A 27960-nucleotide genomic window follows, 5' to 3' on the forward strand; every position below is an offset into this window, starting at 1 on the left:
GCCTGACTTTTCTTATGTCATTTAATAGACCAGTAATCTTCAAAGTCATGGTATCAGTATTACCGAGAGACCAGTGGTTATTTGTAATAACCAGCGGATACCTGAGATCTTAATCTCATGCAAACACGCGCAACTTCTGTAGTTTTGTTGTAACTTTTTCTATTTGCGTTGCTGATTTTTACAGATGTTTTGCAACTTTTGTAGTTTTTTCTTTTTTTTTCTTGTGCTTTTTGTCACAACCTTTGTACCTTTTTGCATAAAAGACGTGTGTTCATAGTTGTGTTGGACCTTTTGCATTTATATGAGTGTTACATTGACTTTGGAAGAACGTAAAACACTAATTGTGAACGTTGGATCGTCTTTGGACTTTTATTAGGTGGAGTTTGACAGTGTCCTTATTTGCGCGGGTGAATTATTGGGATGTTTCTACATCTCCGTCTCGATGGACGGATTCGGCCGGCGGTCTCCCTCTTCTGACTCCTTGTCCTCCTCCGACGGTGGCGTTCTCGCTGCTCCTCCTCCGCCGCCGCCGCCGCCGCCGCTCTCAGGAAGTGTCCACGACGTGGTCTGGGTCACGTGACTGTGGAAGGTCAGATTCACGGAGGAATTCATCAGACTGTCACATGTGGAAAACTGCCGAGTGCCGCCTCGCTGCTCGTATGTGAATCACATCTTATTGGAAGAGTTGAGTCAAAAGCAAGGAGATCAGAGAAATATACAAATCTAGTATGTCTGAGATATAAATCCCCATTTTGATTTTAATCTGACATTAAAGCTGGGGGGGGGGGGGGGGGGGTATTACAAACCATTAATTGTTAAGACAGCCGGGGAAATTTCTGACAATTACTAAGAAAACTGAAAAATGTAAGCGATTCTGAGAAATTCGAGTTTATATTTAGAAATGTAACTTTTTCCCTTGGAGGTTTGCTGAGAATTTATTTTATAAATGTACACAAATGGATTGAGTTTGCTTTGGGGGGGGTGGGGGGGGGGGGGGGAGAAAATCCTTAAATATAGAAAATTATGACTTTTATGGGATTGACTTGATGATCAATGTAAATGATCTATGGGAATTATTGATATTCTAACTTCGCAAAGAAACGCTAACCTGTTTATTTTGTGTGTTTAGTGAGCATACGTTTCAGAAAAGTTGTTTTCTCCCCGTTGCCATGTAGATGGAGCTTTTTTTTTTCTTTTTCTTTTTTTTAAAGTTCCACCTTGAGTTAAAAGAGCCCCCCAAAAATTGCATTTTCAGTGGCTCTGAGCACCGTTGTTGTGTAAACGGACATCTCAGCTGAAACTCAGTGAAGCGTCTCTGCAGTCGAGGGTTAATTTCTCTTACTTGATGTAATATTTGACTCCGTCTGCCGTGTACGCCTCCTCCCAGCCGTACGCAAGCCTGCAGGGCCAAAACAAACATTTGAACACTTCAAAAACACATCCAGGAAGACCCATTAGGGTGCTGTCTCAGGGTGTGTGTGTGTGTGTGATTGGGTTTCCACCCGAGAAGCTCCGCAGACCCACGGTACCCCCCCCCCCCCCGCCTCCGCTGTACTTTTCCAGCGTTATCTCGAATGTCTCGCCACTTACGACAAGAGCCAATGAGGCGAGAAAGTCTCTTAACCCCGTTTCAGAGAACAAAAGATGCCGGCTCCCCGGACAACAGAGCGCAAGCCGACACCGAAGCCTCACACCTCTGCAGAATGGAGGGGCTTTGAGGTGGGAGTCGGTATCAGTGACCTGGGGCCCCCGTGAGGGGCGTTCTGACACGACAACAGCAAGAACAACGTGTCAGGAGGTGGTTTTTTTTTTCAACAACATGATTTATTAATCGCACCTTTCGCTTCGACTGCACTTTGATTGGTTTTGTCGGCGGTTTCTTCACAAGAGGGTCAAGCTCCACACACTTTATGGCTGATGTCATGTCACATCGCTTAGCAGAGGAAGATGCTCTAATATCTGTAAGTGGCGTCAGTGATTTTATTTTATTTTTTTACATGATTTTTGTTGGTATTCTTATTTATTTGAGGAGCATGTCAACAAAACACAAGCCGCAAAAGAAAAGAAAAATGCAAGTGACAGAGAATGTAGAGTGAGATTTACAGTTAAGAGCTGAATGGATGGGTGTGTGTGTGTGTGTGTCTGTGTGCTGTGGTGTGTGTGTGTGTGTGTGTGTGTGTGTGTGTGTGTGTGTGTGTGTAGACAGTCGTTCTCATTCTCACCCCCTCAACAAAGACACTCGACCTGAGGTGGGACGCTGCTTTGTGGTGTGAATAACAAAACACCTCATTCTCAGATACATTTCATGGGGCAGGTTTTCACCCTGCAGGGAGGGGGTGGGGGGTGGGGGGGTCTGGAGAAGATTATAATGATAAAACCGAACAGACCGACAAAGACGTCCCCAAACATCAAGTCATCTAAGGCAGTGGTTCCCAACCTTTTTTGACCAGTGTACCCCTTGAGCTGGTTTCCATGTGAAAAGTACCCCCTCTCTCGTGTGTGATTATTCGCCTTAATGTGTACTTATATTTAACCCTTTGTCTTTCTATCTATCCAACTGCTCATTTAAATAAAACAATTATTGTGAGTGGTAAAAACATACCTTTTAATGAGACACTTGCGCTTGCTTGTCTTTCATAAGTCTTTCATAATTCCTTTTTTCACTGGGCTCCCCTGTGCCTGCGTCCGAGGCGACGGTAGCAGTAGCGGTAGCTGGACGTTTACTCCTGCCTAACCATGCATCCATGTTTACAGTCGGTATGCAGCTAGAGTTAGCTAGCTTCGTGAATCGTGCGCGCCCGCAGCAAGAACGTGAACCTTTTTTTTTTTTTTTTAAAGCGCGCCACTTTATAGTCTTTTCATATTATGTGATTGTAGTGTTACAATCACTGTGGATGAACTGCTACTCATGGAAAATAGAACGTATGGCCTTACTAAAATTCATGATATAATACAATATAATATAGTATAACATTTTTTTTGTGTGTGTGTGGATACTGTAGGCTAATTTATAATCTTTCTGCGTACCCCCTGCAATACCCTCGCGTACCCCTAGGGGTCCGCGTACCCCCGGTTGGGAATCACTGATCTAAGGTGGAAAAGGTGACATTCATCCATTGATCATTGGCCACCCATCCATCCGTCCGTCCATCCATCCATCCATCCATCCATCCATCCATCCATCCATCCATCCATCCGTCCATCAGCTTAGTGTTAAAATCACAGTGTAATAATTCACCTTAAAAAAGGCAGAGTTTCTGTTGAGACATCTTTCGTTTTCTTGTTTATGCTTCTGTCCTTTAGTCGTTTTAATAAGGAGACTCAGGGAACGTCCCCCCCCCCCCCCCCCCCCCCTGTGCGATGGCCGCCTTTTATTTCGGATTCAACAGGAAGAAAGGAAAATGAGTCGTCGGCGGGCCGCAGCGCAAGCCTTCCATCACCTCTCAGACATTTTTGGAGGGGTGGCTGGAAGGATGCGGTCGCCATGGCGACAGTGTGAGGAGGATGAAACCGCTCAGTGCAAAGTGATGAAGAGCAAGTCAGGTTGTCAGATGATGTGATTTCTCTCTCTCTCTCTCTCTCTCTCTCTCTCTCTCTGACCTCCTTCCTCTTGTCCGTACCTCCTGTTTCCCTCCCAGTGAACGCTTGTGTTTCTGAATCTCGTCATTTCATTATGTGTTTTCATTCTATTCCAAGCTGAAATGTGGCCCCCGTATGCGTTCCAGCGCCTGGTATTTCCTGGATGTACGTAAGACCCACCGTGTCCTGAATGAACATGTGTTTCTCTCCATTTACTGGACGTGCGCTCAAACTCTCAGGCCACTGAAAACCCGAACAAAGATGGTATTTAAATAATTTATTTTACATAACTCTCGGGTCATTTTGGTTTGTTAAAGTGTATTCTAATAATTCTCTTTTCTCTTGAGCCTTTTTAACTGATTGTACATCAGAGACAGAGAAGACAGAGAAGAGACATTGTACATGCCACTTTACTGTTTATATGTTTATAAGGTGTATAGATTTTAGATGTATAGATTTTTAAGTCTTTATATTGTTCTCCTAATATATTATTAAGCTGTGCACTGTGGGTCTGAGAGGACCGGAATTTCATCTGGGACTGTATGCCATGCATATCGGCACATTTGACAAATAAAGCTGACTTTGACTTTGACATTGATGTTTGAGATAATTAAATGTCTCTTTATTGGCGTCGTCAGGTCTCTGTGTTTGTTCCTCGGTCAACATTTTGCTATTTCTTTTCCAGTTTGAACACATCATGTGCTCAATCATTGTATTGTTGAAGTATTTTTGATTCTTCCTGGGGCCTTTGAGTGCTTACATTTCATCCACTTAGTTTGAAAGTTTATTGTTTTCAGTAGTTTTGCTCTTTCATCATGATTTCCCTTCATAGCTTTGGGGCTCATTTAGGTATTTCTCCACTTAATTCTTTGTTATTTCGGTTCCTTCTTGTCATTTGGTGTCTATATTTGCCTTTTAAATCTCTTTAAGGTCAAAATGAGAAGTGTTGATGTTGGTGTGTGTGTGTGTGTATTTGTGTGTGCGTGTGTGTGCTGTGTGTGTGCGTGTGTGATTACAGTAATTTTCCCACCATTTCGGTGACATTGAAATCTTGAAAAGAGTTGCCCGTGTCAGCCAAAGCTTATCTAACCAACCTTTATTTCGTGTCATGAGCAGGTCAGACAGAGAAAATGACGACAGACAGAGAACCACCGTTCATCTGCAGCTTGTTCCGCGTCGCCACTCTACAGCGCCCACCTTCAGGTCCCGGAGCCGTTCTCATCAGCTCCGGGACGATGGAACGGTTCCTCCCCTCCCTTCCCGCTCTGGCCCTGCTCAGCCTCTCGGCTTTGGCTAATCTGTGCACGAACATCTGGCCTCTGGGACACTAAGACGGGCCAACGGAGGGAGGGATACTTGATACAGATGTGGGAGGTCAAGGGGATCCAAAAGGACCACACCAACGTTTTGGGAGGTTTGTCCACCCGCTTTGGCACCTTTTTTAAACGACTAAATCCAACTGAAATTTCCTTTGGCGTCTCGGGGAGGGAAGAAACCACTGGAGCACATTTCTCTTTTTTTTCCCTTTTTTTTTTTGTGGCCACTTTGAGGCACAAATACATGAAATGATCACGTCAACCTCTGGTGGAGATTCATCGTACAGTGGTTATGAAATCTGAACGACACCGTAGAAAACAAAAGGAAGGGGGATTTTTAAAAAGTCCGCCATGTCGTTCGTCATCGTCAGCCTTTCTCACTCCATAATGATTTGGAATTCCCTTTAAAAAAATTTTTTTCAAATAAATCCAAAATGATTCAAGGGAACAAAATCCTCCTTTTTTTTTTTTTTTTTTTACAGTCTTGTACTTCTCCCCCTTTCAGAGCGAAAATAGAGCACTGCTATGATAAAACTCAAGGGACATTCAAAAAAAATGGCAAAGAGGACTAAACATTTTCAGCATGTTTCCATGGATACGGATATAATTTTCAAAACGTTTACATCGAAACACAAAACCTTCCCGAAACGATAACACAGAAACGCAATGCCTTTTTACCCGATATGTTGTATAAACCAGGCCTGGATCTGTCCGCCTTAATGACACAAACTCAATAAAACTTGTCTATTGTTTTTTTTCTTTTTTTAAATCACCACATTTTCCCCACATTAAAAGATATTTTGTACGTCAAAAGTACTTTAAAACCAAAACAAACAAAAACAGAAAACATTTGACTCATGTTTGAACAAGCAAGAGACGAGATAAAACAATTTTTTTTTTTTAAAGATACAGAACTTGCAGTTTTTCCATTAATTTAAAGTCAAAAAGTTGTCTCTTACATGGCAACCTTTGAGAAAAGTGGAAACAAAATCTTTGCCGTCAGATCTCCTGTTTAAAACACTGCTGAGATACTAAAGAACACCAAGAGACCTTTTTATTTTCACACCAACTTCCTTCGAACTTTTCCTCCACTTCCATCAACATTTTGAGTTAAAAACGCTAAACAACCACCTGACTTCAGATTTTTTTTTGGTCAAAAACAGAAACGAAGATTGTCTTTAACTCGGGATATTTCCTGTTTGATCCACTGTCGAAACATGAAATTACATCAGAGTATTCAGAAGATGAGTGTGTTTCGTGTTATACAATCAGTTTTACTGTAGGATTTCTAGTTTTTGTGAATCGGTTCTAATTCTGATCTTTTATCTGTGTCTATTTTTGTCAGCAGAATGCGTACGAATCGACAGCTGATTGGCTCAAAGAGTCTTTCTCGGTCTATTAGAATCCATTGGGACACTTCTGATTGGCTAACGTTGAAAGGAGGACCAATCAGAGGCGAGCACTGGCTCTAAATCGACACTCCAAACTTCTTTTGGAGGTGTGGGGGGGGAGGGGGGGGGGGGGGGGGGGGGTGGGGTGGTTGTTGTGGTCTGTGGTGCTGTTAAGCCAATCACAAAATCTAAATGAGGCGAAGTGGACCAAACCTGAAAAACCTTCATATCGTCCATTGAGTTGACACTGGTCCGGTGTGTGAACCTGAACACACCGCAGGTCTGCCCTTCTGTCTGGGGCGGGCTTGTTTTTCGGTTCCTGCCGGCGGCTGCAGGTTCAAACCCCGGGAGGAAGGGGTGGTGGTGGTGGGGGGGGGGGGGCTTGCTATAGTTCAGCGGGTCGATCAGAAGTAAGTGCAGTGATGCTTCACAGGAACACAAGAGTCATGCAGAGTAAAGACGGGAGTCCGTGGGCGAGTTCTGAGGAGACGAGGAGCTGTCGGAGAGGAGGGCGTTCGGGGGGGGGGGGCGGGCGGGCGGCGTCCCGCTGACTTCTCGCCCGCTCGGGTCCCGGGTCGTCTAGAAGCTGAGCACTGAAACGGGGAGGACAGTCACTCACAGCGGCAGGCCGGCAGGTTTTGGCCTTGTCCTGCGGGCAGCGCATGCAGGATGGTGAAGAGATCCGAAGGAGGAGGAGGAGGAGGAGGCGGAGGAGGAGGAGGTGCAGGAGGAGGTCGAGGGGAGCCTGTATTCATGGACCTGGGATCACTTACAGTCCACCTCCAGGATGGCTCTGACAGTCCGGGAGAGCTCCTTCGCTTCCTGAGCCAGTGTGGCCGCTGTCCACGGACCCTTCTTGTAGTGAGGGGGGAGGCCCTGAGGGGACGTCCCAACTTTAACGTCCCCGGAGCTGCCGAGACAGAGGAGGAGGAGGAGGAGGAGGAGGAGGAGGAGGAGGAGGAGTGAAGTCAGTAAAAAGAACAACTATAATATCTACAATGTGACAACATGATGACTGGGGTCCCATCTCTCACACCGATCTCACACCTCTTCTCCATCCATCCATCCATCCCAGGCAGCTGAGGCAGGCCGTCTCTCAATCGAAAGGTTGCAGGTTTGACTCCCTATCTATCCACACGTCAAAGTGTCCCTGAGCAAGAAACTGAACCCCTGAATTGCTCCCAGCAGACGGACTGAGCACTCTGCATGGCAGCCGTCACCATTGGTGTATGAATGTGTGTGTGAATGGGTGAATGTGATAAACAATATAAAGCTCTTCGGTCCTACTCAAGTGGCGGAAAAGCACAATATTGGTGAAATCCATTTAGCTATTTACCGTCCATCTCTTCAGTTTCTCTCGCGCCTCCTACATTGTTGCTGCCATAAACACTACAGGCTCTAGGGGGCGTCATAGAGCGTTCAGTCGGTGCCTGTCTCGATACTTCTGGGTCTGAAGCGGAGATCAGTTGGGTTGAAGCTTCGTTGAATTCAAGAATTTGTTTCATTTCATGTTTTTGAAATGTTCTACGATATGTGAGGGAGATGACCCCAGCGACTTCTCTGCTGATCGTACTCTTCGTATTCTGGAGCTGGCTGCCGTTTGAATAAAACGAGACATGTTTTTTGAAGTCTCAGAGGCTCTTGGTGTTCCTGCTTCCTCTTTATCACAGCACAATGGCTGACGGTTCTAATCCCAGGGACATTCAGGGGACCGACACTCATCATGAAGCCCTGAAAAGGAGCATTTATCCACACAAAGACACAACAGCGGCCCGGCTGAATGGACCGGCCGACTTTCCAGTGCGGCAGAGAAACTCAGGTGAATACAAAAGGAAAAGTGATGAGGAGCGGGGGGTCCCAGTGTTACGAAAGGAGGGCCACAGTGTCCCACTGACCTGTACTGAATCACAGAAGATGGTGAAAAAACAATGTGACCGATTGACCTGATTCTTTGAATTACACAAGAAACACGGAGGAAGAGGAGGAGGAGGAAGAGAAGGAGGAGGAGGTGGGTGTTCAGGGTTGATCGACATAAAGGAAAGATGAGAGCAGTCATGGCTGAAACGATGGAGACAGCGAAGGAAGGATGGAAGAAAAGAGTACAATAAAGGTCAGAATAAAGACAGCCGGGGTAAGAGGGACAGAATTTAAGGATGACGAAAAGAGGAACATAAAAGATAGAAAGGGAATGAAGGAATGAGTGACGAAGGGCAGGAAAAGATGAGACATAACTCTCAAATGACGGGATGAAAAAGTGGATTCACGCAGTTTAACGGAGGGTTGTTACATTATGGCGGCAAAGTCATCTTGAGATGAAACCACTTATCGGGAAGAGCATCCGAGGCACTGTATGTTTTTTTTTTTTTTTTCTCTTTCTGGCTGTTTACGTGACTGCTGAGGAGATGATTGAATGCTAACGGACAAACTGTGACAGTGGCGTTACGTGAGCCCCCAGCCTCACTGCAGGAGGCTATTACCGCCACATAACTGCTGTCTTACCTGGCTGAAAGTGGGCCAGAGAGGACCCCCGAGAGAGAGAGAGGGTGTGTGTGTGTGTGTGTGTGTGTGTGTGTGTATGTGTGTGTGTGTGTGTGTGTGTGTGGGTGTGTGTGTCCTGGGCTAATGAGTTCTGTTCTCCGCTGGATCACTCATTACCCCCGATACTCAAAGAGCAAAAGAGCAACACAAACTACAAAAAAACCAATAAACGAGGTCCACACACACACACACACACACACACACACACACACACACACACACACACACACACACACACACACACACACACACACACACACACACACACAGTGTACCTGTAGCTCTTTGTGGGTCCGTGGATCTCGAGCAGGAACTCTTGAACATTCTGCAGAAACAAAGTGTACATCATTTTGATTTTGATTTTTTTTTTTTTTATCTCTTGTTCTATTAATCTCATGTCCATTTCATGCAGAGCTGCAAGAACCGTCTTCACACTACTGCAGAAATCAGCTGTCCTATTTGTTTTTGTTTTTTTTAATTCACAGTTTTCATGTTGGAGAGTGAAAACCTACTGAAACATCTGATGCCACACATGAATGTGGGAAAAAGAAAACCTTCATTTGTGGCTCATCTGTCAATAAGGAGCAGTGTAGAATGGAGCAGGCTAAGTTCTGGGGTTTTTGCTTCTATTTCTTTTGGTTGTCCCTTATTTCAGACATGGCAGTCGAACGCAGCTCGGTGGGACTACTTCCTGCGTTGGAAGGATGCTTTTACCTCCACGAAGCTCAGCAGCTTCCCCGTTGACATCTCCAGACTCTTCCTGGCCGCTTCGCTCTTCCTCAGCTGACACTCCAGGACAGCCACCTTCTTCTTCACCTCCTCCAGATCCTCCTGCGGCTGCAAAACAGACAACAGACAACAGACTGTCTTCGTACTCTCTCTTTGGCCTCGCCATATTGCTGCTGTGATCATTTCTACCACCACTAGAGGGCGACGGTTCGAGGCAGATTAAAACCCGCCACACCGTCTGAAGCTCAGCCGAGTGGTTGCGTTTCGTTTTCGTCACCTTCGGCTGCTCGACCCTCTGAGTCTTCAGCTCCGCGATCTCGGCCTCCAGCAGGTGGATCACCTCCTCGTAGTCCATCTCCATCCCCCTCGCCTGCTTCTGCGCCTCCTCGGCCTGCTGGACGCGGCTCCTCAGGGCACGGCTCTCCTCACCACCCAGTTTCACCTCCTGACAGACGGAGGAGGAGGAGGAGGAGGAGGAGGAGGAGGGAGAGAGAGTGGGAGTGAAATAAAGCTTTCCAGCTGCTGACACAGACTTCTGAGCATTAGGCTCCGTTTATGTCACAACATTTTCAAGTGAAAACGGTGCTCAGAACACTGTGACTCCGTCGCCATAGAAACAGGAGGGGGGAAAGGACTCTGAAAGCTGTGTCACCCCAATGGTAATAACGACTTCGTCGTCGGTCCATACGACTGTCCATGTAATCGCACTGTTGTGTAAACAGGCCATCACTGTCCTCTCACTTGAGAATACTTTGATTTTTAGATTAAATTATACTAGATTAGATTAGATCAGACTTCACAGCAGCTTCACATTGCGCAATTAAGAAAGAAGTAAGAGACTTTTTTTGATTTTCCATCAAATCACATTGACCTGGAGCTGTAAAAACACGTGGACCCTTTAAAATGAGGCGAACATAGAATAGAAGAGAAGAGAATAGAATAGAAGTACTTTATCAATCCCAGAGGGAAATTCTTTTAAGCATTGCTCCACACAGAATAAATAGAAAGTAAAAAATCAAATAGGACAGGATAGAAATTAAATCATTTTAAATATAGACATCTACAAGGCTTCACATCGATAAAAACAAAAGCACAGAAGGGAACACAGTAAACACTCTTTACAGGGAGGAGTTATACAACAGGAAGGAAGGACATTTTAGCCATTTTATCTCTTTTATTTGTTTTAGTTTTAATCCCCCCCCCCACCAACCACCACCACCACCAAAAGGCTTTTAAAAAAGTATAAGTGAAAGTTAGAATTTCCATGCTGTCCTTAGGGGAAAGTGTTCATTTCCAGTCTATCTGCGTTCGGCGTGCGCGACCTTCCTGCTGAGTGTTACATAACGGAAACACAAAGCTGCAGCAGTGTGAGAGTGCTGCTGAGTGAAACCCCGCCGCAGCTCTCACGCTTCAGTAAAACGATCCTCGCAGGCCGAGGAGCTCCAGCAACCACAGCCAGCGGTGGGTTTAATCACCAGGAACATCTGACCCCCCCCCACCGCCTCTGTGGCATTGATCGCAACTCCACCCGGTGACCTCGTTTCCTCATGATCGACTGCGTGTCCGAACAACGACACCTTCATTTTTACATTAATTTAAGGTTCTTTGCCATCGTTTTTTTCTTCTTTCTGAATATGTCAAATAGCTCATTTGGTGCAAAAACCTACCCCCCTAAGTAACCTGCTATGAGTCAATTTCTGAATTCAAAAACGTTATTAACTTTAGCACGGCCCCTGAGCAGAGCGTTCCACATAAAGACAATTCTATTTTCTCTGACAGTGTCGCCTGGCAGCTCCGTGAGCCCGTTTCCTCTGCTTGTAAATATTAACACGCGCATGGAGCAGGAAATGAAGCCAACCTGGCAGCTTCAACACCCCTGCAGTGCAGTCATATGTGTGCGCGCGCACACACACACACACACACACACACACACACGGTGAGAACAGACCATCTGCTACCTTCACTATTCGTCGCAGGATTTTTTTAAATAAATATTCTGAAAATAACTCCCACGAAAAATCCCGCTTATTATACATTGTGAGGACCAGCAGCTAGTGAGCGGTCCCGCTACAAATAGCATCAGCATTAGCATCCACGCCAGCTGTGGTTAGCATTAGCAGCTTTTCCTCCAGGCCTGCGTGGACTCTGTAATGTTCGGAATAGTTTTCCACCGACGAGATTTGTGTTTGGTCTGATTCTGACTTTGATCGGAATAAGTTTATGTGGCTCAGTTGGTGTCAGTCGCAAGGTTGCAGGTTTGATTCCCCCAGTTCTACACACGGAAGTGTCCTTGAGCAGGACAGGGAGCGCCACATTGCTCCTAATGAATGGCAGCCGTCGCCACTGGAGTGTGGTACCGCTGAGGCGTTGGCAAAAAATGCCAACTTGCACTTTTGGACTCTAATATTGGAAATATTCCCAGCTAGTTTGAGTGTTTTTGTAAAAAAAAAAAAAAAGTCTGGTCCAGTTATGGATGGTGTCGGACTTTTCTTAATATCTAATTTTTTTTTGGTCTGACTTGGTCAATATTAGATTTATATGAATTCCATCACTTCATTGGACCAGGTTTGGATTCGACTGATTAATTATGAACCAGTCAATATTGCACCGGGCGAGTTGTGAGCGTTTTTTAATTTTTATTCGAGCTTTCTATTTTATTGAGGATCCACCTGGATCTGACCTGCGCTGTGTGACCGGGGTCCGCCAGGGCTCCGGTGATCTGAGACGGATCCCGCCGGTCCAGGTTCAAAGAGAGCCAGATTCAACTGCTTCCAAATTTGGCCATCGATTGTTTTATGCAACGGAGCGGGAGGCGACGGGCAGCGAGTGGACGCGGGAGAGGCCGAGACCCTTCAGGATGAATCACAACAGACGAACGGAGAGGAGGAAGACGAGCAGGAGGAACTATTTTCGAGCCGAAATCAAAGAGGCAGCGGAGGCGACACGATCCTCCCACACACACTCACACACACACACACACACACACATAGACACACAGTGTATGTTGAGGGCTCCATCTGCTGCTTTGTGATAAAAGCAGGATTTAGCTATGTTCTGCTCACTGAGCCTCAGTGTTGTCATATAATTTACATCATATTGTTTTTCACTCCTCCACTCGACTGTATGCTTGGTCTGGGCTCCGACATGCAGACGACTGTTCGACGGTGTGTTTCCAGATCCCGTCCAATCAACTGTATTTATTGCAGATTGACTCCAAGGGAGATCTAGAAACATCTGGAGGATGATCAGTGGACACATGTCTGTGAAAACATGTGGCGACATTTCCCACATAGTGGTCAAGGGGTGTCGTGTGTAGAATTTTGAGGTAAAAGATTAATTAAATCCATTTTGGAATGAAAAAAGTGAAGCGCACTGTATTTAATGACGTTTCATACCGTGATCTGATTACATAACGCCTGGTTGCATTTGAATTACAATTGCGTTGGCACCATTAATCCAACAATGTTTCAAGTGGGCGACGCGTCACTTTTGTGTTTCCGTTTCAGAAAAGTTTCACATGTAGACGTCGATGACTGCCAACTACTAAACTACTAAGACTATGGACTGGGAGTCAGGACACCCTGGAAGCCGCCATGATTGTCATTGTCCATGTGCTTGCGCACGTGCAGAACTATTTACTACTGTTGTCTCAAATGTTAGTATTACCTGAGTGACTTTGCTGAGCTGCTCCTCCATCTGATGGTGAACCCTCTGAGACTCCACCAGCTGCTCCTGGAGACCACACAGAGGGTCAGCGGGGTGACAATGGCATCACTTCCTGTACGATTCTGCGTGACTTCCTGTGTGTGACTACCTGCAGCCTCTTGATCTCCCTCAGCGCCTCGATGTGCTCTTTCCTCAGGCGCTCCATCTCCTCCAGGTCCTCCGAGTCGGACCGCGACGGCTGCAGACAGAACCGTTTCACATTCAGCTCTGATATTTCCACTTTTTTAAATTTCTTTTCACTTGACGTTGAAGCGTCAAGTCTTTGCCCTCAGAAGCTCTTTGTCTCCTTCTGGTGGTAGCAGAGAGTATGATCATAACAATATGGAGAGGAAAGAGTTTTTGATGTGTTTTTTTTTAAGTGCAAAATGATCAGCATTGAATTGACAGTCAGTGTGAAGCACATTTTGACAAAGCTAACAAGCATACTAACTACATCATTTTCTGCATTTCTGCCATTTCTGTGTAACGCTTCCAAAATGTTGCTGTGTAACCAGGAACCTTTTTACTTGAAATGTTGTGTAAACGGCACATTAGGCAAGCCAAAAAATAAAGGCGTCTCAGTGGTGAAAGAGGTATAAATGGCCCCTATAACCAAAAATTCTATATTAACAATAATAATAATAATAATAATAATAATAATAATGCTTATTGATTGAAAGATAACCGATGAATGTACCATCACAGTCTGATAGTTTATTGACTGTGGCCTGCGTGCGTCCCCGTGCATCAGGAGGACAGATGCGTCGATAATGGGGAGGCGAGGGGGGGGCGGGCGTGACAACCACGAGGCGGCGTTCACAATGTGTAGCTCGTAAACAACGAGTTACTGAGGTCTCTCTCATGAAGGAGTGGTTCAGCGACTCAGTGAGCAAATAGATCAAGATAGATCAATCTAAAATATTTGACTTCGAACTTCTTACTCTACTATTGGTTCAAGCAAATCTTTAATCAGCTACTACTGAACCTGGTTGTACTTTCTCAAGTGGGGTTTTCATTTCTTGATTAATTCATTCCATTGTCCAAAACTGTACAAATACTGAAAATATTGTAAAATCAAAAAGCAGGCCCTCTTTGAAGCAGCAGGTGGACGTACCCTCTGGTTGGTGGGCGACTCCAACAGACCGGACAGAAGGTCGGACGTGACGGTGGAGGTGGACTGAGGCCTGAACAGCTCCTGGATCACGCTCTCAAAGTCTGCCGACACAAGCACAATGCAAAACATCAGCAGGAGCAGGGAGTAGGGACCATCTTCCGTCGTCCTACCAATCTATAAAACAACCGTCCCACCAACAATAACGCAGCCGTCCAACCACCTCCCCAGCCATCCCAAGAGACGACCATCAACCAGACAATCATCCCACCATCGAACCATCAACCATCCCACCATATCATCAAACGTCCCAAAAGATCAAACAAACCGAGACAATCATCAACTTCCTCAGCCATCCCAGCAGACAACCATCAACTAGATAACCAATAGCTGTACAATCACAACCCATCTAACCCTGCAACCATACAATTATCAACCGGACAACCAAGAACCACGCAACCAGCTCACCATCTATTACAACAGACAACCATCAATCTGATAATCATACAGCCACCAACCATCCTACACCATACAATCAGCAATCACTAAATACCACACCAGAAGAACGTTTCCAAATGTATTTTCCCAGCATGCCCTGTTCTGAATCTGAATCATTTTTAAAAGAGAAATTACAACCAAACTGGTAGTAGTTGTTCAAAAAAAAAGGAGGGGGAAAGGATTTCACTCTGCCCTTACTGTACAGACAAAGACAAACTCAGCTGAGCGTCACCAACACGAAACACCTGAAGCTGGATTAGCCCCCCCCACCTGGGCCTGACGAGCCACTGTCACTCACCTGTGAGCGAGACCGTCCCTGAAGCGTCGGCGTGAAGTTTGGACCGGAGAGTCTGAATCTGAGACTCCGAGAGCTGCAGCCCGATCACAGCCAGAGCCTGCACACACACACACACACACACACACACACACACACACACACACACACACACACACACACACACACACACACACACAAATCAATACAAACACATACACACACAGTAGGGGGAGGACATTGGCTGTTTTGTTTCGTTCAGTTAGAAGCTTCTTTCCCAGACTGGAATTGAACCGACGCTCAGCTGATATCACGCTATTTTCACATCATCTTCCTCCGGGTGTCAGGCCACTGGCATCACAGCATGTCCCACCCTGACAGGAAGTATCGTTCAAGCTGGTAGTTGTTGTTGTTGTTGTTGTTGTTGTTGTTGTTCAGGAGTGCAATGTTTTTGTTTGTGTGTGAGAACAATCACTGACCTGCTCCAGCTTCTCCAGTCTGAGACGACGGCTGCTGCTGGGGGAGCGTTTAGTCCGACTGCCGTCTGCGCACACACACACACACACACACACACACACACACACACACACACACACACACACACACACACACACACACACACACACACACACACACACACACACACACACACACACACACACACACACACACACACACACACACACACACACACACACACACAAACACAGAGCTGCTGACTGCAGTCAAACTCACAAAAGTGACCGTTTGGACTGAAACCGTCGGCTGCAATCAGTCAAAGACAAAGTGAAGCGTGCAGCTGATTCTGTCAGATCCTCATCAGTGAGAATCGATCGGCGATCGACACGTACAACGGAATCAGAGCACCCGCAAAAACAACAACACAATACACACACATGGAAAAGACCTATAGTCACTCCAAACAAGCCCAGAGGTCAGAGAGGCAAGGTGGCTGAAGAGACACATGAAAGGACAAATATGTATCAACAAGAGACGACAGTCACTGCTTCAAAAAAGGATGACAGACAAAAATCAACAGAGACCTCTGAAGTCAAACAATTAAAAACATGAAAAACTTCACCGGAGACCAAACAGGAAGTGACGTCAGAGACGTCGCTGGTGTCGGGCTTGTTTTAGGTTCGTTTTGAGTCAAGTTTGGACAAACAGGCATGAATACATAAATAGAATTCAAAAGCAAACACAAAAACACAAACGAGAGGTCACAGGTACAAACCGGCGTGTGCGTCGAGGCCGCCGCCCTCCCCAGGTGAGGACACGGCTGTCTGATCTGTTCTGGCAGCACACACACGAACCTGACAGAAACAAATATAGCATGTTACTCAAGTGTGTGTGTGTGTGTGTGTGTGTGTGTCCGTGTATGTGTGTAGACTTTTCATGTTTGTTCACAAGCTCACAAAAAAAAACAAACCCACAAGCAACAGAAGACGGACACACAAACCTGCGTCACGCTGACCACCGGCAGCGTCTCGCTGACCGGGTTCCTGCTGGACGTGATCTTGGTGACCACGGCGGGCTGTGGCGGGGCGACCCCTGACCCCGGGGCTCTCGCCTGGGGGGCGATGGGACTGTGGGGGCCGCTGCTGGAGCTGGACGACGACCTCCGCCTGATGAAGGCGATCTCCACAGTGGGGTCCGGTCTGCAACACAGACCAGTCCGACCATCACTTCCTGAGTCGGAGTCAGACTCTGACGGACTCTGGCTCAAGGTGTCTTTGGTGGCGGGGGTTTTGTTGGACCTGAGTCTGGTGCGGGTCAGGATACTTCGCGCCTCCTCGTACGTCACTCCAATCAGAGACTCTTTGTTGATGGAGACCAGCTGATCCCCGACCTGCAGCCGGCCATCCTGCAACGGCACCACGACGCATAAATGTCAGCGTGAGGAGGAGGAGGAGGAGGAGGAGGAGGAGGAGGAGGAAGAGGCAAAGAAGATGAGTAGCGACCAAGTTACGAGTTACTTTCTTATAACAGCAACAAAGGCAGCAACTCCCCTATATTAATCATAACTACACCAAGATTTATTTGATCAAATAATCTATTACTTTTTAGTTACTTTGATCTGGCAGTAAATTACAGTATGTGTGTGTGTGTGTGTGTGTGTGTGTGTGCATGTTGACCTTCTGACAGTCTCCTCCAGGCACTACTTCCTGAATGAACACCATTGGTCCTTCGGCACGGTTGGCTCCGCCCTTGATGACGAGGCCCAGGCCCGTTCCCTTGGCAACGCAGATCAACTGAATACCGCTGTCACTGAGGAGAGACGAGGAGGCGAATCAAAACCTCTGTGCTCCTTCTACTTTTTCGGTAAAGTTTCGAGGAGGAGGGGGGTGTGGGGGGGTTGTGATTCCCCCTCGGCGTACCTGAAGGCGTGCGTGTTCGTGTGTGCGGCGTAGGCGGGGTTGGGGTTGAGGGCGGCGACGCCCTCTTTAGGGCTGAGGAGCTGAGGGCTCTCTGAGCGGGAGGAGGAGGAGGAGGAGGCGGTGTCCGTCAGCTTCCCTGGAAGAGAGAGAAGAAGAAGAAACCATTAATTAATTAATTAATTAATTAATTTCAGTGAAGTTTATTTCCATCAAAAAGCTTCTAAATATTTTTGGACATCGAGAAAGGAAGGGTGTTTATGGTTGTTTGCCTTTGGTAATATATTTATTAATGTCTGTTGGTGTTTACCTGGTTTCATGTGTTTGGGCTTGTTTTGTTTGTTATTGCATTATTGCTTGTTTATTTATTCATGTGTTCAAATGTCTGCATCCTTGTTCATTTGTTGGTTTCTCTATATGTTTGTGTTATCTATCTGTGTCTTGAGGTGTTTGTGTGCTCTTTCTTTTTTATTTGTTCATGCATGTGTTTATTCAGTCTTTGTTCATTTTCTGCCTGTGTCTTTCTATTTTGGTCGTTTATGTATTTATTTGATTGCTTGTGTGTTTGTTTATCTGTCTGTTTGTATGTTTATTCACGTTTAGGTGTTTGCTTTTTATTTGTTTATCTTTCAGTGTATTTTTTTTCTCTGTTTGCCAATTTGCTTGTTTGATCCTGTGTTTGTTCATCTGTCTCTCTGTTTGTTTGCCCCTCTGTCTGTCTGTCTGTTTGTTTGTTTGTTTGACCTGTGGAGGTCTGCGGCGGAGAGATTCGTCCTGATGCCACCACGTTGTTGGAGCCATATTTCTCCATCAGCTCGATGAACTCCCTCCTGAAGAAGAAACCAGAACCTCTCAGATGATTTAAATACTTAAATCAAGAAAAACCAAACAAACACGTTTTCAAATCGTCCATCTGTGACCACACTTTTATTTCTATATCTGGGATTAATAAAAACAATTTCATAATTTACTATTGGATTTCCTCCACATTCACAAGTCTGTTCCAAAAATCTGTCCCAACAGTCAGTGTGTATAATAAACATGCTGCCAGACTGGTTTCTATCAGCGTTTGTCTCCCTCGTGTGGTCGCAGAAGAACAACCAGGAACCTTTGATCCTTTAAACAGGATGTGGACTGAAATCAGGCCAGAGTTCCCATAAATACTCAACGATTAGGGATTACTATGTTACTCCTGTTACTATTCTTGTTGAGGAATCCATGTGCGTGGTTTTATTTGATTTCACGAAATGTTTCTTCTGATTGCTCTCGGTAATCTTCCTGATGTTTCTTTTAATGTTCCTGTTGATCCTTGTGATGTTCCTGGTGATGCTCTTACTGATATTTCTGATTTGTATCCTGATGGCCTTTCAGATTTTACCCATGTTCCTCCTGCTGATTCTCCTCCCGATGTCCCTGCACTGCACTGTGCTGTTCCTGATTTTCTTCCTGATGTTCTTCCTGCTGTTGCTGATTTTCCTCCTGAGACTCCTGAGGTTCCTCCTGATGTTCTTCCTATTGTTCCTCCTGATGTTCCTGATTTTCATCCTGAGGTTCCTCCTGATGTTCCTGGTTTTTTTCCTGCTGCTCCTCTTGCAGTTCCTTATTTTCTCTTATCTTCCTCCTGCTGTTTCTTCTGCTGTTCCTCCTGCAATTCCTGATTTTCTTCCTGGTGTTCCTGATTTTCTTCCTGCTATTCCTCCTGCTGTTCCTGATTTTCTTCCTTATGTTCCTCCTGCTGTTCCTGCTGTTCTTCCTGATATTCCTCCTGCTGTTCCTCATGCTATTCCTGATTATCTTCCTTATGTTCCTCCTGCTGTTCCTGCTGATGTTCCTGGTTTTCTTCCTGGTGTTCCTCTTGTGGTTCCTTATTTTCTCTTATTTTCCTCCTGCCCTTCCTTCTGCTGTTCCTCTTGCAATTCCTGATTTTCTTCCTGATGTTCCTGATTTTTTTCCTGCTATTCCTCCTGCTATTCCTGCTGTTCTTCCTGATGTTCCTCCTGCTGTTCCTCATGCTATTCCTGATTATCTTCCTTATGTTCCTCCTGCTGTTCCTGATTTTCTTCCTGATATTCCTCCTGATGTTCCTCCTGACGTTCCTGCTGCCGTCTGCTCGTCTGCAGCTCTGTTGTGGATCTCAGGGGTGGTGGACAGGCCGAGTCGTGTGCCCATTGTGTCAGGACATGTTCATCAGGCTGACGGGGAGAAGCCGCGGGGACAGCAGAGTGCCAGGTCGGCGTACCTCGCATGCCGTCACCTCAGGGTCCACGCCGAGGACAGACGAGACTCCTGACGGGCTAGGTTTCTGTCCTCTGACGGGAGGCCGGATTTTTAACCCCCGACTTCTCCGCCACACTGCTGAAGGCGATGACGTAAGAAGCTTAAAGGCTTCAAGTGATTCTCCTGAAATGACTGTGAAACATGTGAACACCTGCATCTGTGAGGCGTTTCTGAGGGCAGCAGGCGAGGCGGAAAACAGGAGGAAAATCCAGCAAAGTTTCTGATGCACAGCTGTTGTTTTTCTTCACGTCCCGGAACGACCTTCAGCAGTGAAAGAACTGCCGCTACCGTGAGTCTGACGAGCGTGTGCACACCGAAACATCATTATCAGTATTACTCATGTTTATTCCACTCCAGCTTTCTCTTCTGTATCCAGCCCAACTATATGAAGTGGATGAATGTTCCAGAGTCTCATGCTCTATAATTGTTGTGTATTGTGCTGAATGTCCCTGTAACAGTGGACTCTGTGGTCCCTCACTCCAACTTCTGTTTTGCAACTTCTTTCATGGACACAACTTCCTTTCCACATTCAGAAAGTGTGTACATTTGGACATTTTCCTTGTCTTTCATCCAGTCTGAGTCTCACAGTGATCGGGACCAGGTTTTAAACCAGGACTGCAAAATCAGGCCGAAAACTGGGACTGAAATTAAGCCTGAAACCAGGTCTGAGACCAGATCTGAGACAAGAATTGAAACCAGATTTGAAATCAGAGTAAGACCAGATTTGAGCAGAGATTAAGTTTGAGACCGGTTCTGATACAAAATCTGACACCAGATTTGAAGCCAGGTCCCCTGCTGTCAGATCTTCTATGTCCATGTCTTTATTTACGTTATTGCCCACACCCTTGTCATTTTCAGAAACATCACCGTGTCTTTAATAGGACTATATGTCTATATGCAGATGATACTAAGCTCTTGATCAGAAGGAAACATTCAAAACAAACACAACAGAAATGTAACGATGTCTTGTGAGCGGGGCGGGAGCAAGTGTCTCAAAAAAAAATCACTGAAAACAATGGAAAATGAGCCGAGTCATCAGTCATGTTAAAGTTAGAAACACACACTGACTGAATTATTGTCCCGAGAAGTCGTAAAGGGAACAGAAGAGTCAGAAAAAAAGCCAGAGATGATTAAACGATACCTGGATTCGTCATCTCTGGCGATCAGCAGTGACATGTGATTAGAGAGCGAAGACATCCTCAGGATCTCCACCGCCCTGAAACACACATGAACACAGGACGCTGCAGGAGTAGTTTACTTTGTATTATGTATATGATGTACTTTTTACACTGAATTATTGCTCAAAATGTATCAACAAAAATAAGAAAGTAAAGCTTAGAAACATGCAGTCATTAACAAAGGCGTATTTTAACAAGCGTCCTAATAAAAGTTAGGGAAAGGAACTTTTTAATAATTCTCTTAATCTATTTTACACATTGTATTCATTGCTGCAGTAATGTTCACTACAGCCAACAGAGGGCGCCCCCCCCCCATAACTTGTGGCTTGGATAGGTGCAGTTGGTCCTGTTAGCTACGTGTCTGTGGCTCAACCTGCCTGGACTGCTGGAACCTATTCAGATGTTTGGTTTCTGAGCTGTCAGCACAGATGACATTGAGGCAGAGCGCACTCACCTCTCATTCGTCACCCCCATCAGACTGATGTTATTGACATCTAAAATCAGGTCACCTGACTTAAGCCGACCTGGAAGAGCGAGAGAGAGAGAGGCATGGGGGGGTGGGGCAGGGGTGAGGTGAGATAATAACAATAACAAGGACAATCTGTCCGCATCCTCTCAGTGGAAAAGTGAACTCACCGTCCAGCGCTGCCAACCCACCGACGATCACCCGCTTTATGTAGATGCCGAACTCTTCCCCCGTCAGCTCTCTGTAGCCTCCGATTATTTTCACGCCTGGAAACAAACACAAGAAACAGATGCTCAGAGCTTCACATGTGGAGGAAGGAGCTTCTGCATGAAGCCTAGGGGAGGGCGGGTGGGGTGGGGGGGCTCACCCAGTCCCTTCCTGCAGTCGCTGAACTCCAGCCGGTGGACGGCTCGGCTGATCCCGTGTGGGCCCATGATGGTCCTGCCAGGCAGAGAGCAAACACAACAGGTTCACCAGCATGTCGGCATCCTGCCTCCCGCTCGCTCCCCAAAGCTGCGCAAAATAATCAAATCATCGCCGGATTTTGTCATTGTCTCCCTCCCTCACCCGCCACCCAGCCACATCCGACCAATCGGAGCCTCCCTCCCGCCCTCCCTCCCTCCCCGGTGAACGCCTGAGCCACGCGGTGTCCTGGATGTCAGCAACAGACACAAACAATGACTCAAAATAATGGAAGGAACATGACAAAGCAGTTCTTTAAATCCTCGGCGGGGTGGAGAGGTGGTGGAGGGGGGGGTGTTGCTGGCAGCCGGCGGTGTGTCAGCGGGGGAGATTTATGTGTGAGGAGTTTCAGATTAAAGCTGCAGAGGCTCCTCAGCGGATGCGAACATGATCCCGAGGCTCAGCTCAGCTCGGCTCACGTCGCTTTCAGAGTCTTTACCCAAGAGATTGAGAAACAACGTCCAGAACAACACAAGTCGCTGGGGGTTGGGGTGGGGGGGCAACCGAACGTGAACTTGTAGGGACAAACTTCACCTACAAGAGCCAGAAGGGCACAGTTACGTCTCCCCCTACTGGACATTAGAATGATGACAGCAGCAATGGAGAACGGTGGAGACTCACATCGGAGCCGACAGGGAGTTCATTCTGCTGCCTCCTGTTGGCCAATGAAAATTTCACATCACTGAATTATACCAACAGTATTTCAGCATAAATGAGAAAATTACAGGGACTGACTTGTGACTTCTCATTCCATCCATAAACACTCATTAACTCGGTCTCCGGCTCATTGATATGAGCTAATAGGGCCCATACTAAAGATGTATGTTGTCTTCTAACGGTTGTGGTATTTATAGCAAGAGTAATGGAAATAAAGCTATAAATATGAGAAAGTGACAAAAACTGACGAAATGGGAAAATTTCAGATATTATGTTTTCAAATAATTCTGCTGCAGGCCAGTAAAGTGTCAATATGTTTTGCCGTATTTTACTAGTAAATGACAATTTTACAGAACCCGACTCATCCTTTCCGAATTATTAAACACAAATACACTTAAAAAATATATTCAGTAGTGGTGATATAGATTACAAAGTATTAACTGCAGTTCTTGCCCTCTAGTGGTCGTAATAATGATGACATTTGCAATGTAGAAAAACGGGATTGTGTTAAAAGAGGGAGAAAGTGTTCAGTATTTCACTGCTATATGATAGTTTTACAGACTCTTTATTGCTTTGCACTATTGCACATACATATAAATTAAAACTGTTTATTTGAAGAAGTTTAATCGGCGAGTATGGGACAAATCTAGTATATGACACACTCCAGTGGGGAGACCGGAAATAAACCTGAAATTCTGATAATGGTTATGATTGTTCTGGTGATAAATTAGATAAACAGATGAATTAGTTTTATCCTCATTAGTTTAATTAGACAATAAAACTAGAAGACAGTCAGACTGAGTTCAACCGGTTTGGAGGATTTAGATTAACGAGTGTTTGACATATTGACACACAGACCAGAAAGCTTCAGACCTCGTCACGCCTCATCTGACCAGCGACCCCTCAGTCCTATATATACACGCAGTTTGACCAGATTAACTCTGGTAATCGGTCCCACCAACCAAAGAGCTTCATCTATGAACGAAACAAGCGCTCCTCGCAGGGGTAGCGCCTCCTTCAGTACCACAAACGGCGAAGCCGACCAGCCGGGACACGAGGGAACAATTAAACTGATCACCTAATACCCGCTAATCTGCTCCACCTGCCACTCGCTATTACGGTGACACGCAGGCAGGTTCACGCCACAAAGGAACAACAACAAAAAAATAATAATTAAGCTCTGGCCAAAAACCTCACTCATGAAAAAATAGAAGAAAAATAAAAATAAACACACGAAGGTTAAAAAAAACAACAACTGCAAATAACTACAACAAACACACAAAGCAAAGAAATACCTACAAACAAACAAACAAACAAAATGAATGCAAAATTATACAGCCAATCTATAAACAAACAAACAGAAATACAACAAACACATACTGTAAACTTAACCAGCTTAGAACGTCATAAACCAACCAACCACACACACACACACACACGCACACACACACAGACAAACACACACGCACGCATGCACGCATGCACAAACAGCAGACCAAATAAACCGACAAACCTCACAAACAGACATAATCAAATAAACAACAGACACACAAACTATCCAAAACCAAAAATTAAACCTCACACAAAATAAACCCACACAAAGCAAAGAAACCAAAAAAACACAGAAAACACACAAGGAAATCAATAAACCAACTGACCAACACCCCAAACAAAGATACAACAAAACAAAACAAAACAAAACAAAACAAAACAAAACAAAACAAAACAAAACAAAACAAAACAAAATAAAACAAAACAAAACAAACAGCACATATCATAAACCAACCAACCAACCAACATGGCAAATAAATGAACACAAAAAACAAATAAAGAGCTAAACAAACAAGTTTAAAAAACAAACAAAACAACAATCAACGAACTAAATTAAAAAAGGACTAAAGAGTTGGGAACCTTCAGCCTGGGTCCATGTCTTCATTGTTTTTGGTCCATTTTAAGTCAATTGTGTAGCTTTAGTTTATCTTTGTCGACTCTTTAAAGCTCTTATTGTTCAGAATAAACCGAACCCAGGAGATGAAAAGGAATTAATCTGGACACAAAATTAGTTTTCTTGAAAGTGAAGTGGGTTAGCCTTGAAGCTCACACGGGTTCGGCGCTGCAGAGGAAGCTGCTCAGATACTGTATATCAGAGCAGTGGACTCTTAGAGAAACGGACTCTTGGAGAAACGGACTCTTAGAGCATTGGACTCTTAGAGAAACGGACTCTTAGAGAAACGAACTCTCAGAGAAACGGAATCTAAGAGCATTGGACTCTTAGAGAAACGGACTCTTAGTGCATCGGACTCTTAGAGAAACAGACTCTTAGAGAAACGGACTCTTAGAGAAACGTACTCTTAGAGAAACGGACTCGTACAGCCGAAGCTGAAAGTGAAACCCTGGCGTGTAAAAGTGCATGACAACGATCCACCTCGTTACGTGAGTCCCTGACGTTTTACACTGGATGTCTGTGACTCAGTGGGAGGCTGAAGCTGCTGCAGCCTCTCGTCTCTTCGTCATCGCTACCAAACATCTGCCGCTCCCGCCTCGTTTGGGGCCGACACTCCGACATACGGCAAACAGACAGGAGGAGATTAAATATGCGAGCAGCAGGCGGTAATCCTCAGCGCGCACAGCTCTCTGCATTTTAACACTAAATTACCCAGCAGGCTCCTCGTTTCGCTCTGTTTATCGCAAGACGAGGACACTTCAGAGCATTTCGAAGGGACGACTGGATGAAACCGAACACAGACGAGCCGTCAGCTTCAAACTGTTTCAGCTTAAGCGTCACATTTTCTCTTCTTTTTTTCAACATAAATATATTTCTGGCCTGAGCTCTAAAAGCTTCTATTTTAAATCAAATATTTTCATTTTGAAATCACGATTATATTACTTCAACCAAAAAAAGCTGCTAATTTAAAATTAGAAATAGAATTTTGATGTAGTAATGTAAAATGTTTGTTTCAGCACCAAATGTGCTTCTTTTAGGGTAAACATTTTTATTTTAATGAAAGATTAAAAGTTTGAAAGTTAGAAGATTGAAAGTTATATTGTTCATTAGTTAGATTTGTTTTTTTTCTGATTGAAACATTTCTCTTTTCACCTTTAATTATTTCTGTAGTATCATCAAAATGTTCCTGATTGACCATCACATTTTTAAGGCAATAAAATTGCACCGTTTTTGTCTATTTGATGACATTTTCATGTTGGTCCATGAGTGGGTGCTGTTGGTTGGTTTCTTGATAAAACCATGTACAGATTTTTTTTGAAATGCTATAAACATTAAAAATGGTGAGTATCATGGGTAGTACATTCGTAGAGCGTTATCATCGGGCTCGTTGAGGCTTTTGGCCAAAGTAAAGTCTTATCTTTCCCACAACAACAACTTTGGGGGATTCATACATGCCTTAATCAGGTCTCGGCTGAACGACTGCGACTCCCTGTCTTGATCTCATGTCTCTTCATCGGCTGCAGTTTTTCACTCCACTGGCTTCAGAATTGTTATTTCTTTAAAGATTTCATTACTTGTATTTTAAGGCGTTTAGTGGGTTCCTATTTACCAGAGGTCTTACATGTCCATGCTCCAGTTTCATCGCTGATCAGATGGTCCTTGAAGTTTCGAGATCCCGACTCAGAAATTCGAGACGACCGTGGCCTTTTCCGTGGCTGAGCCCCATCTGCGGAACGACTTACCTGTTGAACTGGAATTGCTCAGTCTCTTGATACCTTGGAGAAAGACTTTTCTGGCTGACCTCAAACAGTTCAGGGATTCTGGGAGGCTTTTCAGGAGGCGTCTTGGAAGCTCTACTCTGCAATTGAGGGCATCCACTTATCTGGAAGGAGGTATCAACAGGAGGTAGAGGGAGAGCTTTGATTCGGTCCCTGAGTCCGTATACTCTGTGCTAGGTCAGACTGGTTCCTCCAAGGAGGACCCCCCACCCCACCCCAGAAATTCAGAGATGAAGATTACCTCCTCCAAGTCTGAGTCCAGGGTTCTCTCCGGGAAATGATGTCATAAACTCTTCAGATAGGGGGAGAACCTCCCTAGTTAGAGAAGTTCAGGCATCTAAAGTTCTTCTCCAGAGTGATCGAGGGGAATCCTTGTAGAGACAGTCAGTCTACTGGTTCGTTGTGGTGAAGAGGAGCTGAATCAAACCTCGCTGTTTATGGATCAGTCAGCATCTCCAACCTCACCTGTGCTCCTGAACTCTTTATGAACTTTGTCAATTCTGATTGGGTTTTTTTGCACACCAGACCCAGGCCTCTATCACACGCAATGCCATATGTGTCGCGTGTCTTTCAATACGACCACTGTTTGAACGGTCAAGTCACATGAGTGCGATTTCCACCTCATTGACGTAAGACCGACTCGACGAATCTGCACCGGCACCGCCAAAATGTGTGAGGAACAAAATGGAAGACAAGGACATGGGAGGCACAGGTGGCGGAATCAAGCTTGGAGAAAATCGCAAAGCTTTGTGTCAATGAATCTCCATCCATATTTGGGTACCTGGCGTGGCGCCTCACCTTCTTCTGCTCATGCAGGTAGCTTTGGGGTCGAATAATGTTCACGCTGCAGCCTGATGGAGGTCACATTTGAAATGCCATGTGAGCGATCACGCAAATAAATCGATTATCAGCGAGAAATCTAAATTGAGCGTCAAGACCTACAGCGTGAACTACAGGTGGAGCTGCTGCTCCTCCACACTGAGGAGCTTCATCTGATCAGGACCCCACCTGAGGGTACTCTGACTCTGAGGAGACCCCGAGGTGGATCAGAGATTCTTTCTCCAGTTTGGTCAGAGAGCAGGTCGGAGTCAAACCAGAAGACCTGGAGGAAGCTAGAAGAGTCGGAGTAGAGTATCATGGTTTTGATGGACATACTTTATCCTCAAAGAGATTGCCATATATACATTTTTGCTTAATTGTCTTTTGTTTTTGGTCTAAAAGTTTTAAGTTAAAGCTTTTTTTCTTACTGTTTGTAACATTGTTACGTAGCTACCGTTTGGTCGGACATTTTGCTGGGTCAAGATTGTTGTTATTTTCCTTTTTACACTCCTCTGTGTGTGACCCAGAACTGAGCTCACACACACACACACACACACACACACACACACACACACACACACACACACACACACACACACACACACACACACACACACACACACACACGCACACTGCAAGTGGACTTAAACTCGGAGGCATCTGTCACCGAGCAGCCTGTAAACCTGCTTCGGCTCCGAGTCTGAAACCAGCATGTAAGAAGAGAGAGAGCAGGGAAAGACAGAAATGGAAGGAAGGAAGGAAGGAAGGAAGGAAGGAAGGAAGGAAGGAAGGGGAATCGAGCTCACCAGTAGAGGAGCGACAGCCCATCGAGGCGCTGAGCATCATGAGGGAGGAAAGGCAT

At 45.3% G+C, this 27960-nt stretch overlaps 1 protein-coding gene across 1 annotated transcript; it reads right to left on the reverse strand.

Moving 5' to 3' along the window:
- Positions 1 to 426: 426 nt before the first annotated feature.
- Positions 427 to 27960, reverse strand: stxbp4 (syntaxin binding protein 4; the record flags this gene model as incomplete). The annotated part of the gene is made up of 20 exons (XM_080517014.1): positions 427 to 580; positions 1343 to 1399; positions 7056 to 7196; positions 9100 to 9149; positions 9539 to 9661; positions 9831 to 9998; positions 13220 to 13285; positions 13368 to 13457; positions 14373 to 14473; positions 15166 to 15223; positions 16571 to 16799; positions 16899 to 17005; positions 17277 to 17409; positions 17520 to 17655; positions 18261 to 18346; positions 20935 to 21009; positions 21426 to 21495; positions 21608 to 21703; positions 21805 to 21878; positions 27905 to 27960. The coding sequence occupies 20 exons, from the start codon at positions 27958 to 27960 to the stop codon at positions 427 to 429; spliced, it is 2070 nt and encodes a 689-aa protein (XP_080373140.1).

The sequence above is a fragment of the Blennius ocellaris genome (assembly GCF_963422515.1).
Source record: "Blennius ocellaris genome assembly, chromosome: 21".
NCBI lineage: Eukaryota > Metazoa > Chordata > Actinopteri > Blenniiformes > Blenniidae > Blennius > Blennius ocellaris.